Raw genomic sequence first — 12,188 nt, 5'->3', positions numbered from 1 at the left:
TGCGTCTGGTGCATTAAATAACCTTGTGTGAGGCGTGCTTTGATTGTTGCGAGTTCATTTCAGGATGGAGTTACACATGCTATCGATCACAGAGAACCCTCTGAATATTTCATCTCATACTAACACCGGAAGGCTCGCTACAAATCTTTCCAATTTTGACAGAGGGTCAGAGAGTTTAGTCTGAAGGGACGTGTTGGCTCAGATGAGCTTTGATTTGTCCTAATCGATTCTCAGCCCTTTCATCTCTTCGGTGTGTGTGTGTGTGTGTGTGCGCGCGCGCACATGTGGAGTGGCTCAGAACACTGGCCTGACCACAGAAGTTTAGCTCTCAAAGAAAAGACAGGAGAGAAGCCCTGAATGCCAATAATGCATTTGCTCTATTTAAGAAGCTGAACCTGTCTCCAATAGACTTAGACCTTACATCCCTTTGTAGTCCTGACACCGCTGCCTGTCCACCGTCTGACAGTGTTTTCTCCAAGCGGATATACTGCATTTTTTCTTTACATTCCTATAAATAAAGCAACATCCACTCCAAATAACATTTACAGTATTAACCACTGAAGTTAATACTGCAGGAAAAATGTGAACAGAGCATGCCACAGAGGCAACAGATATTAGATGTCTCCCTTCGGGAGGGCTGGGGTGTTACTGAACGTGATCCACTCACCTGGACATGGATGGATTCATTGCTAGCGCTGGATAGGGGTGACGGAATCCCCCCGGAGGGATGGAGTACATGTGCTGGCCCTGCCTGGGAGACAGAGGTACACAGAGTGAGCGAAGGCTGCAAAGTGAGGTGGATCAAATACAGCTGACAGCTAACCCATCAGCACTAATCCTCCCCTCATCAACTCAAATCCCCCGCTTGTGGAACCCCACCGCTGCAATTGATTACAGGACCCATGGCAAAACCAATAAATGCTCATAAATTCCTCTTGTCATGATACTGTCATGATATAGTTCTATGCTGCATTAAAACCTGGGTGTAGCAATCAAAAAATTTCTGGACAAGAAATACTATTTTTTTTCTTGCTTGACTTGAATTTTATGAATCATTTATTGCGCTTTTTTAAATTTTAGATCAGGGAGAAGCGGTCTAAAGTTGGCCACTAAGCCAGCGCAGCTAATTAGCTAACATCTCTGGTGGTCTGTTAATATGCATCATCACAGCAGGTGGACGCGCCCACAAAGCGAACTCATTCCAAGAAAGTGACGCAAGATGGTCGTCAAAAAAACTATTTTTTTTAGGCGAGCACATGTAACTGCAGCCAGTTAAAAGAGATATGATATGTATAAATAACTAAGTAATACATCTGGCTATGCAAACAGATCACAATGAAAGGAACTTACTGTGGCATGAGCCAGCTGAGAGGGTGTGCAATGGAACCGACTGCACCAGGAGACAGGGGGTAGTATGGAGACAGTTCTGATGGGTGAGGTGTCCGAGGAATACCTGCGGAGGCCACAGAAAGATCCGTTTAATAGAAAGAAAAAAGTATATCAAACTTGCACAATATATGCCAAATTTATGTGTCACAAAAAACTTTTAAGCCAATAAGATGTGCACTTATCTGTGCACATTTCAGTGCTTAATTTCATATTATTATAACACAACAACTCTAGTTTTATCGCCACTTTTCCTTGCAAAAAGATTCCATGTGAAGGTTAGTGCGTCCATCAGATGCTTTACCTGTCTTTGGGTCGAGGATCTCTGGGGAGAGGTGCGATGGCGGCGTGCCAGGGGAGAAGTGTTCATTGCTGTAGGTGATGAGGGGCGTCAGCGGGTGGACATGGTGAGCATGCTGTACCACTGGGACTTTATTGGACTGAAGGAGACACAGAGAGCTGAAGGTGAGCAACAACTGCCTGACATCATGTTTGAAGAGAGTGACACTAATGTGTTTTTCTGTACTAGTGTTTTATTTACACATCAAAGAATTATTTAGATTTGCATCTGAAGCAAACATTTTGTCTCCCATAAGTGCATGATTCACGCTGGCTATTGTACAACAGAAATGCACGCCATAAATAGGCCATAATTTGTGAATGCCCTCCATGGTAAACATCACAGTTTATGCGTGTGACTGGCCCTGTGATGCAATCTGGACCGGCACCAAGAAGCAGTAAAAAGGCCTCGCGGACACATGCCAAGATCATTACGGCCATTTAGCTGAGGAGAGAACTGTTTGTTCAGTCCAAGAAGAAAAAAACAACGGTGCCACCGAGTCCAAAAGTCGCACCAGCAAGCCGCAAATAAACACAATGGGGCTAAGGTAAACGAAACGACCATAAACATGTGGAGCCATCATCTCCCACTCCGTCTGACAGCAACCACCACGGGCGGATTACAAATGCTGCTAATGTTGGAAAACCACTTAAAATTCTGTATAACTTCAGATAAGTGGTGACGAGCAGAAAGGCCAGCAACACGCAGAGTATGTCTTTCCCTTATTTCCACAATACTTCACACACTGTGAAAAAACAAGAAAGCACACATCCTCTGTGAGATCTGACCAGCATTAAGAAAGGGATGATGAAGACAATAATAATAACCAGCGTCTCTACTTTCATTAGGCAGCACTCAGCCTAGCAGTCATTTCCCCTGGCTGCAGGGCTGAATAGAGCACTTGTTGGCTCAACTTGTCACAAGGGAGGGTCAAGGGGTGGGAGGGGAGAAAGAAGTCTTGTTCCTCCAGGCTAACCTTTCTTCAATATCCCTCCCCACCCCCTTCCCAACCTCTGTCTCTCTCTCTAACGTGGTCTGCCAGGGAACAAGGTTTGCATTGAGAGTCCTGTATGCTCTCTTGCTTCACGCTGCTAAGAATTGTTCCAAATGTTAGCTTTTTCTCTGCAGCTTTTTTTTTTTTTTTTTTAAGAAAAAGGAAGGTCCAACCTTTTCCTCTTTTAAAAAAAAAAGTCTTTAGCAAAGTGGTTTCTCCTGTTTAAAGCAGGCTTTGATTCAGGTAATGCCAGATGGAGTGGGGAAAATATTTACTGGTGTTAAACATGGCTATATTAAGATCACTTTCCACAAGAGTTCTCTTTTTTTTAAAATGTCTCCAGACTTGGAGGACGCGAGGTAAATGCATACGGAGAACGGAGGGCTTTAGATCGTGGTAGAGATGGTGTTGACTTAGTAGGTTAAAATCCTCGGTCCCACATGTCATGTATATTTGAGTTGTGCTTTGTTGTTCCACTTCATGTACAATATGCCGACTTATGAATTTCCCTATATTGTGAGAGCTGTTTGAGACCTCTAGACCTGGGTGCCAACACATTTTGGGAAGCAGTTCAGTGAGAATTTGAAATGATGCCCATTAATAATTCATATCTTGGAATACATGAATCGTGCGCTCCAAACATATTTCTAAGTTTGAAGGCACTAGTTTCAAATCCAGGCTGCTTTTTCCGTTCGGCAACCTGACAAAATGCAGAGAGAAATGCCGTGTGCAGCTTCCATGGACGCAAAACTATTCTGACTTACATGCTACCTGTTAGAGCTTCTCTGTTAGAGATGAAAATGGATACTTGAGCTAGCAAATTCCTTTTTTATTTCTACATATATTTTTAATTAAATGAATAGAAATCAGCATAATTGTAAGCTAGTTTAAATTAATTAAATTCCCCAGAACTCAGACATCATAACTCAAAAGCAAACAACTTGTTTATCGGTGCCTTTTTTGGCTCGCTTTATGTCCGGGGTAATATTCCTCAAGCCCGTGAAAACCATCATAGGCGTAGTATTATTATCCACGAGCCAAGTGTAAGAGGAAAACCGCAGGAGTCGTGAGCCACGTTTTAAATACAAACAACACGTACAGACGCTGTCTACGCCAGAAAGATACAAATCTTTACATAGATGTGCTTGTTCCAAACATGCCTGCAATGGTGCATAACGCTCATCTATCCAAGTAAAAACACTCAGAGCTGCTCATCTGAAATAGTAACAGGAAGGTTTAAGAGAGAGAGAGATGGGGGGAAAACAAAAAACAAAAAAGCCAGAGCAGAAAGTTTCGGAGCCGGTGCAGAGAAAAGATGTCTGTCTCTGAAGAGGGCTTAAAGCTAAAAAGGCCGAGGTGGCAGCACCTAGCCTGGCTGTCCAACTTGGAACGGTGCTAAGAAAAGCACAGTCCTTGGTCAGTGTGGGTGGAGGAGTGGATTTCATTCAAGCAAACATGTTTTTGGATCCTGCACATCTGAATTGAATTACTAGGCAAACAGCCGATGGGGAAGAGAGCTTAGAACAAACTGAATAACCCCGCAGCTTTGTGTGTCTTTATGCTCGGCGATTCTGGGTGGGAGGCTCAGAGGCCTTTCAAAACTCGAGGAAAGACGGCGTGAAAAGAATGCCTGGCATGCTGAGAAATCCGAGCCCTGTTTGTCAACGCCAACAGGAAGTGAAAGGGGACTGACCGTGTCGTACGGTTGTGTGTCTTTAAAATCAGCCACTCCAAAAAGTATGCCATTCATCACAGGCAATGTGCACTTTTGCGACTGGTCATCGCCTCTGACAAGGTCAACGGCATTATAATTCTAGGTTAGAATAATACGGCATCAGATTACTGGAGTGAACATCCTCAGCGGTCATTAAATAAATGAAGAGAGCTAGCAAAGTCAGCACCATAAATATGGCTGTAAACACGGACAGATCTCTCTGGAGCCTAACCAGCGATAAATATTTGTAAATTATCAGACAGTAACATTACTTTCTGGTGAATCGGCCACTAATAAACAGTATCTTTTCACTCAAGAATTCAGTCTGCAGCACTCGATCTGAGTACGCTCCTCTAAAGAGTTCGACTGGAATCAAAGCACTGGTTCCTCATCACATTTCTGAAGAGGATCCTGTCTCTGCAGTGGCCCAGCAGGACTGCAGACCTTAGATCAGTATTCAGTACAGTCCTCCCAAAGCCTTTGATTTCATGGATCTCGGTTGTTCGCTGCCTAATGCAAAACGAGAAAATCTCACCGGACTCCCAGTGAAAGGTCTGTTAAAAGAATATAGGTCGAAGGCAAATATGTGTATCGCTTTGGGGAGGGAAAAAAATGTATCGTTTTTATTTGATATTTCTTCTTAAAATGTCTTAAGAGCCCATAGATGTAGAAATTACACCAGACGCATGTGGGAAGACAAAAAGGCATCGACAAAAAGGCATCTCTGGAATCTTGCTCTCTACCTTGCCACTTTGATTCATTTAAACAATTCGGTGACTAAGTAGCTTGTGATACGCTGACAGGATCAGGCCCCTTGGTGCCGTGATTACTCCATACCATATTGAAACAAAGAGGGCGATTCTGTCAAGCGCAGATCGGCCCATATTTGACGACTGAGTGTGCTGTAATCCAGTAAGCATCTGAGGGACAGACAGCCAGTTCTGTCTGATTAACGAGTCACAGCTTCTCTGTAAAACAGATTAACAAAACTATTCAGTAATGAGACAGACAACAGGTCTAATGGATGAATTACTGCAAGTAAGTACGGCAAGGCTTGTGATCACTATTAGCAAAGTGGGAATCGATATATTATAGAAGATTCCTCTCCTCTCCTCCAGCTGGGTCACTACTGATGGGCTGACAAGTTCTCCATACTGCATCACCTGGCCCTGCAGCGCCTTTGATGCGTTATTCATGAGGCAAGCCTCTGAACACAGGAGCTGAAATGGGGGTTTTTGGGGTTCACTCGAGTGTGCATGTGTGTGTGTGTGTGTGTGTGCACGAAAGACACGCTGTGGTATGTTCATGAAAAAAAAGCTTGTTCCCTTCTTCCCAGTCCTCCAACCCCACCATGATCATTACTACCAAAAGCAATACCAACTGAATGCTAAACAAACCTGTCTGTTGAATAATTGAGGATCTCGGGCAAGAGCAGGCTCCGATTAGCATACAGGCCTTATGGACCCAATCTGTGGCAAGATGGTCTTTCCCCGGACTTCACGTACCCACCGAACACAATTTCTATTCACCAACATCTTTTCTTGTTTCACGCCAACAGAATCGTCAGAAATGGCAAAGCAATTTTGCTCTGGCAACACCGATTGGTCTCTGTAGGCAAAGGTAGAAATTTGAGAACGCATATGCCACATATCAACATGTGGCAACTCGCTAAAAGTTATTAATGTGCAGAAGAGCCTGACTGAGCAGGCCTCTCCATGACAGACTGCAAAAACCTTATCAGTGGACCCAGTTGTCGACATGCTTTTAAAATGCATGAATACGCATATCCCTATAAGCAGGCCCCAACAGATAATCCAAACTGTGGCGGTCCATCTTCACATAAAAAAAAAAAAAAAGCAACAATGTCAAATCTAACACACGCAGGGAACAGGTCCGCTTCAGGAGTCCCTGCTGGGGTCTCCTCACCGTCTCCTTGGGTCTCTCTCTCTGGCTCCTCTTGGCCCTGGGCAGTAATCCCTGGCCCCCCGTGTGTGCCCATCCGCTCCCCCTGCTCTCATTAGTGCAGTGTTGGGGCCTAGGGAGCCTGCAGGCCTGGGGAGCCAGCCTGCTGCTCCCCTCCCACTCTCCTTCTCTCTCCTCGGCTGGAGTAATGAGCACATAATCAGCCTGGCTCCCTGTCAGCAGCAGCACACCAGAGGAGTATGTGGGCACCTGGCCCAGAAGGGGGGGGATGGGGGGTGCGGGTGGGGGTGGTAAGGGCACAGCGGGGTGTTTCACTTTTTATCCTCAGTGCCCGCAGTGCGCCGTACCCAGCGTTCGATCTACCCACCTCACATCAAATAACCCTGTGGTCACAGGTCACAAGATAGAGCGTAGCAACTTGCTCATCTAGATGACAAAATGAAAGCAGTTACACTTTCAGTGAACTTCCCCATCACTGACACTGATTTAGCGCAAAAAAAAGCATAATTGTTTTTTCCGCAAGTGTTTCATACGTGACATTTGACAGCGTGCCACCCGTGCATTACAGCCGTCTTAACAGTATTAGCATTAACAACGCCAACACCAGTACAGAGCTTGTACAGATGTTGAATTTAAAGGCAATTTCCAAGTTCTGCTGTGCATATACAAAAACATTTTTTTAAACATTTAAGTGCATAAGAAAAGAGAACACATGTTCCAAACTTCCAAAGAGAAATACACAAAAACAAATGATACTTTGTATTCAGACTGTTTTTGCCAGAAAACGATCCCTCGCATTCTCAGACTTCTACATTGTTTCTTTCTGTACTAGCTTTTCTGGTTTAATGACATTCAAAGACATGAAGGCCACAAGACACAATAGAGTCACATAAAAAGTAGCAACAGCTACTGAAGGACAGAACAGAAACAATCCAACCGCAGAACTAAACCTCAGTCAACGTTCTTTAATTTCCTTTAATCCAACTACCGTCATCGCATTCATTTCTGTGAATTATTGCTCTCTACAATGGGGATTCAGACAATTTTATAGTGTTCAGTACTGGCTAAACAGCAAAACTTCACCAAGCAGCTGCTTCGAGTCTAAAAGAAAACCAAAAAGGGTCACTGATAGGTCAACATTTTTTCTAATAGAATATCTTTAATTGAGACATAAAGTCAGGACTGCAGTCCCATGAGCAAACTCTGTTTTCTTCACAATTTCCCATTAACTGCTCTCAATGAGGACTTTGTCAAATGCATCAGTGCAATTATAGGATTCAGAGGATCAACCGCAAACACAGCAAGCATGTCTAGTCAGGATTTAAGGTCAAGGGGGCTGAGTCACGGCGACTGTTTTCGACTACAGAGCAGTGACAATGGCTTCCTACTCTCTGCACTGTTTAAAAATGGGCTTCCTGAACCAGAAAACGCCCCGATACAATCATGCAGGTGAGATGCTAGATAGTCAACTTCAGGCTCCACGTTATCTTGTGTTTTCCATCTGAAAAAACACACACATCCCTCAGTGAAGCCACAAACCAAACAGGTCTGCTGAGACCCCGCATTGTCTAACCCGAGTGAGACACCATCATGATTAGCTCACACCTGTGTGGGAAAGCTGAGGAATGGCAGGGAAGATCAAACTTGAGAGATTTATGCTGCAGACTGAGTTATTGTGGTAAAGACAGACAGGCTGCTGAGCAGCTGGACTGCGGGTGTTGCAGGCTGTGGTGGGAAGCTGCACATGGATGGGTGGGAACCGGCAGATTTGCATGCACACGATAACTTCATTATCGTGAATAATCGCATTACGCTCATGGTCTGATTAAAGCATTTATACGGCTCGCAGTAAATTGATTCCCTCAATACATTTATATGATTTGTCTGATAATTGGGTTAATGTCTTGTAGGATGCAGCCGGGAGGAAGCATCTTATTAGCGCCACAAAAATAAGGGAGGGTAAATAGTGGGACTCTGCTGGTGTGCACATTAATAGATTCGCTGAGCTGAGTTGTGCAGTGTGTGAAATTCTACTCTGTGTTTATTTCTTCCCTCATGCAAGCTGTTCTGCTGCTTGTCAAGCAAGCACTTAACTTATTCCACAATCTTTCTGACGCACGCACTGAAGCAAACCTGCGGAAGACGTCCGACACTTGCAGCGTGCACGTGCAGCAATCCAAAGTGTTTGTCAGTGATCGGTAATGCCAAGAATTCGGAGTCGAACCCCGCTTGCACATCTTATCGTTGTCTGGCTTGAATTTTGTTCTGTTTTGAGATTTACTTACTAAATGGCCAGGTGTCGGAGAGCGAGAATCCTTTAGTCCTGCAGATCCGGGGACATCTAGAAGTGGCCATTTCATCTGCAAGTACTGCAAGTGAGAAAAAAAAAAGAAGCAGCATTGAACCACAGCAAGTACACACTACAGGGAAAGGGGGTTACAAAAAACAACCAAAAAACTGAAAAGAAAATATATGGATTTAACAAAACGCATTCAAAAATAGAGTCTCATGTGCAAAAGTCACTCTCTAATGTGAGTGTAGGCAGACCAATCTTTTTTTCTGCACAGTGCAAAAGTGGCATAAAATGGTGTCAAACCCACAGAGATCTCCAGCAGACACCTGTACGAGACCCGCAGTGCTGCTGGAGTCTGACAGTGAGTTCTGGCACAGCGGAGAGTAGGAAGAGCGATGTGAACACAGCGGACTGGTGGAGGACTGTGAAATTGCCGTTTGTCAGGGAAAAACAAGAGGCCAGCTGTGGGCGCCCATCGCTGAGCGGGTGGGAAGAGACAGCTGGAAGGAAGAGGAAGAACCATCTAAAGATCAGCAAAAGACTCCTGACTACCCACCTCAATCTTTTGACCTGATCGCAGCCCCTGCTCGTGTCTTTCTTCTCCACACTTTTTTTAAATATGAAAGTAATCACACTCTTTTTTTCCTGGCATTTGCTAGACAGAAATCTGCAACTGCTCGTCAGATTATTGCTGTTCTTCTCTCCCTTTGTGAGAAGTGCGCTCAAGAAGAGGTTTTACTGCTCGATGCAACAAACTGAGCATTTTTTGTCCCACAGCAATGAAGATAGCATGAAGCCCGAGAGCTCCAACCATCTGGTTTATGAATCAGCTTAAATACCGGATACAGCAGCTTGTCATGCATGTGGATTTTCTCCCTGGTACAATTTAAAAATAATCAAGAGTTTTATTTTATAGGTAGTGTTGTTTGTTTTTCATTCGTGCCCATGTCGAGTTGACACATAAAGCCTTCGCAAGTCATTGTTTCGGTAGCGTTATAAATTCTGTCACATGTTGTTGCGCAATTTCCCCCATGCATCCACTGTTATCAGTCTGCAGTGAACTAGCATTGTTTTATAAATAAGACTCCACGTATGACTTCCAGTGCAAAAAAAAGTCCGTCCACTGGAAACATCTTGCTAATAAAGAAGGTCATTAATAGTACCCGTGACTTAAATACATTTTAAAAAAAAAAAATTTTAAAGCTGGAAAAAATCAGCTAAAGAATATATGCAAAGCTTTGTCCATTTTCTAAAAGTCGGTGCAGGATAAATGATGACAAAGAGGCAAACTAGAGGAGTCATGCATTCAGGTTTTGATTTTTAAAACTCCATTCATCACTCCGGGTTTGTAAGGAGGAAGGAAGCTTGGATGGCTGTGGGTTAAAAATGGAAAAGACATTATGGCAGGAGAGGGAAAAGGGAGAGGAGGGAAGAAAAAAAAACATTTTCAGGAATTAGTTTGTCGGAGCAGGCAGAGGGTATTGTTTCCTGACAGCTGGGGTCCAACAGAGCACTAAGGTAGGGGGAGGGGACCTTTTTTTTCCCCCTTCGAAAAGGGGGGAAATTCTTGGAGTTGACATCAGCCCTCTTCATTTTCACTATACTGCTCAAGGCTGAATCGTAGGTTCCAACTAATGGGCCCAAGTCCATACAACTGTCAGGAGGCAGTTGCTTTTAAAGGCTGCTAGCTCCCTATTGAAACTTTACTCTGCTGTGTGCATAGTGCCTAATGAATGCTACTCTCCGGAGAGAAAATCCAAAACAATGCAGTTTTCTCTGTCTAATCTATGTCAATCATGAGTCCTTCCACAAATGAAACGAGCGCTATTGTGAGCGTTTGGTCTGGCCCGGCCGTGCCCACCCCAGCTCTCCCACCCAATCCATCCCTTATTTGACAGCTTCTGCCAGGACTGAGGAACATGCCCCTGGGCACTTTTTTCTGAGCACCTACTTTTCTTTTAATTGCCAGTGTGCCCTGTGTAGCGACTGTTCACACACTCCCCGAAACATCCAGCCAGGTAATGCCAGCCGCACACTGTCACATTAGCTCCAGTCCACACTTTGAGCTACACACCGCTCACTCATACATGAGAGGGAGAGAGGGAGGGTGTTCGAGTCTGTGAGTTGCCTCTGGAAACAAAAGGTGAGGAATTGGGGGCCATGCTGCTTAGCAAAAACTTTCTCTGTGTTGCAGTGCAGAAGGAAAGAGAAAAAAAAAAACAGGTAAAGTGTCAGAAGAAAGTTTGCACTGCAGAATAGGAGCCAGCATTTTTTTTTAAGTGGCTGATTCAAATACCGTGGCTTAAGCGGTACTAGATGTTTGTAAAAGAGTGAAACAGGAGATAACCTAATATAAATTAAACTGCAAGACATTTGGAAATGCTTTACACGTGCCCTTATTTTATTAGAAACAAACGTAGCCATATGGTTGAGGTCTCATAGCAATGCCTGTTTCAGCATGGGAGCTGGAAGCTCTGGTAAACACACTCGGACAGAGTACTGAAAGAAGTGTGTAACTAAAGTGAAGTTTAGCTGATCCATTTTCGTAACTCTCTAATTGTCTTCCAGCCTTCCCTGCTGCCTCCAACACTCAGAATAGACATCAGTAGAATGTGCTACTTTTACAGGACCCAGATGCAACAAAGGTGGCAGTGATGCCACTGAAATTTTCCAAAAAAGCTGCACTGGAGGCGTTTGGGTTTTTGAACACAGAGAATACAACATATGCTCGGGGGCATGTGGCCTGCCAGAGCTGGGTTCTAATTGTTACATTGCTCTCACAGAGCAGAGGAAAACACAGCCAAGAGTCTTTGTCATCTCTGAAGTGTGTGCTGCCATACTCCAGGCCAACAGCGGAGCACGGAGAAGAGACAGATGTCTGGACATTTGCTGTCAAACTAAGTCAGACAGTCTGCCAAAGGGACAGAAAAAAATCCAAACTTTTGCTAACAACTATCTGTCAACTTAAAGATCGCACTGAGGAGTCGTGTTAAGCGTAAATCTAGGTAATGTTAATTTTGCTATATTATCTCAAACCGATTACAGGATTGGTGGCGGTGGATCAGGAAGTGGTTCAATACATGGACCCCCACCCACACCAAATGTTACTTAGTTATAAAGGGCATAAAATGAAGCGCTGTTTGAATGTGCGCGAATGGGCAAATGTGGCTTGTGGCAAAAAGCGCTTTGAGTGGTCAGCTGGAGTAGAAAAGAATTATATCAGCACAATTCCATTTACCATTTAGCATGATATGCTCAATTGGATTAACTCACTCAAATCAACAGAAAAACAGTCAGACAGGCAACAAATAAAGGAGCGAATATGCATAAAGTGGCAGCTCAGACGCGGCCTGGTGCTTGTAAAAGCGGCTTCGCCCAACTTGCAGTGAATAGGCGAGCAGCAGGAATGCCTCCATGGATCACCCGGGCAGATAATGTCAATCACCTACTGTGTGGAGAACTCCTCCCCATTGTTTTCTTTTAACCCTCCTCCCCAACAGAAAACAAATGGGCCACACAGCTTGCTGTTTGGCTGAGG

General features: G+C 44.2%; 1 protein-coding gene across 2 annotated transcripts in view; it reads right to left on the bottom strand.

The window, feature by feature from the left end:
• tcf7l1b (transcription factor 7 like 1b) overlaps positions 1-12,188 on the bottom strand; it is a 33,358-nt gene that overhangs the window by 6,239 nt on the left and 14,931 nt on the right. For both annotated transcript variants that reach the window (XM_085180340.1, XM_085180341.1), the window contains exons 4-7: positions 8,643-8,726; positions 1,691-1,826; positions 1,351-1,453; positions 668-751 (exon numbers count right to left, since the gene is read on the bottom strand). In XM_085180340.1, coding sequence (XP_085036466.1) covers positions 668-751; positions 1,351-1,453; positions 1,691-1,826; positions 8,643-8,726 — 407 coding nt within the window. The remainder of the gene's footprint in view (positions 1-667; positions 752-1,350; positions 1,454-1,690; positions 1,827-8,642; positions 8,727-12,188) is intronic.

The sequence above is a fragment of the Neolamprologus multifasciatus genome, chromosome 12, assembly GCF_963576455.1.
Source record: "Neolamprologus multifasciatus chromosome 12, fNeoMul1.2, whole genome shotgun sequence".
Classification (NCBI taxonomy): Eukaryota; Metazoa; Chordata; class Actinopteri; order Cichliformes; family Cichlidae; genus Neolamprologus; species Neolamprologus multifasciatus.
Note: the sequence above shows the minus strand (reverse complement) of the source record. Positions and strands in the feature narration are given on the sequence as shown.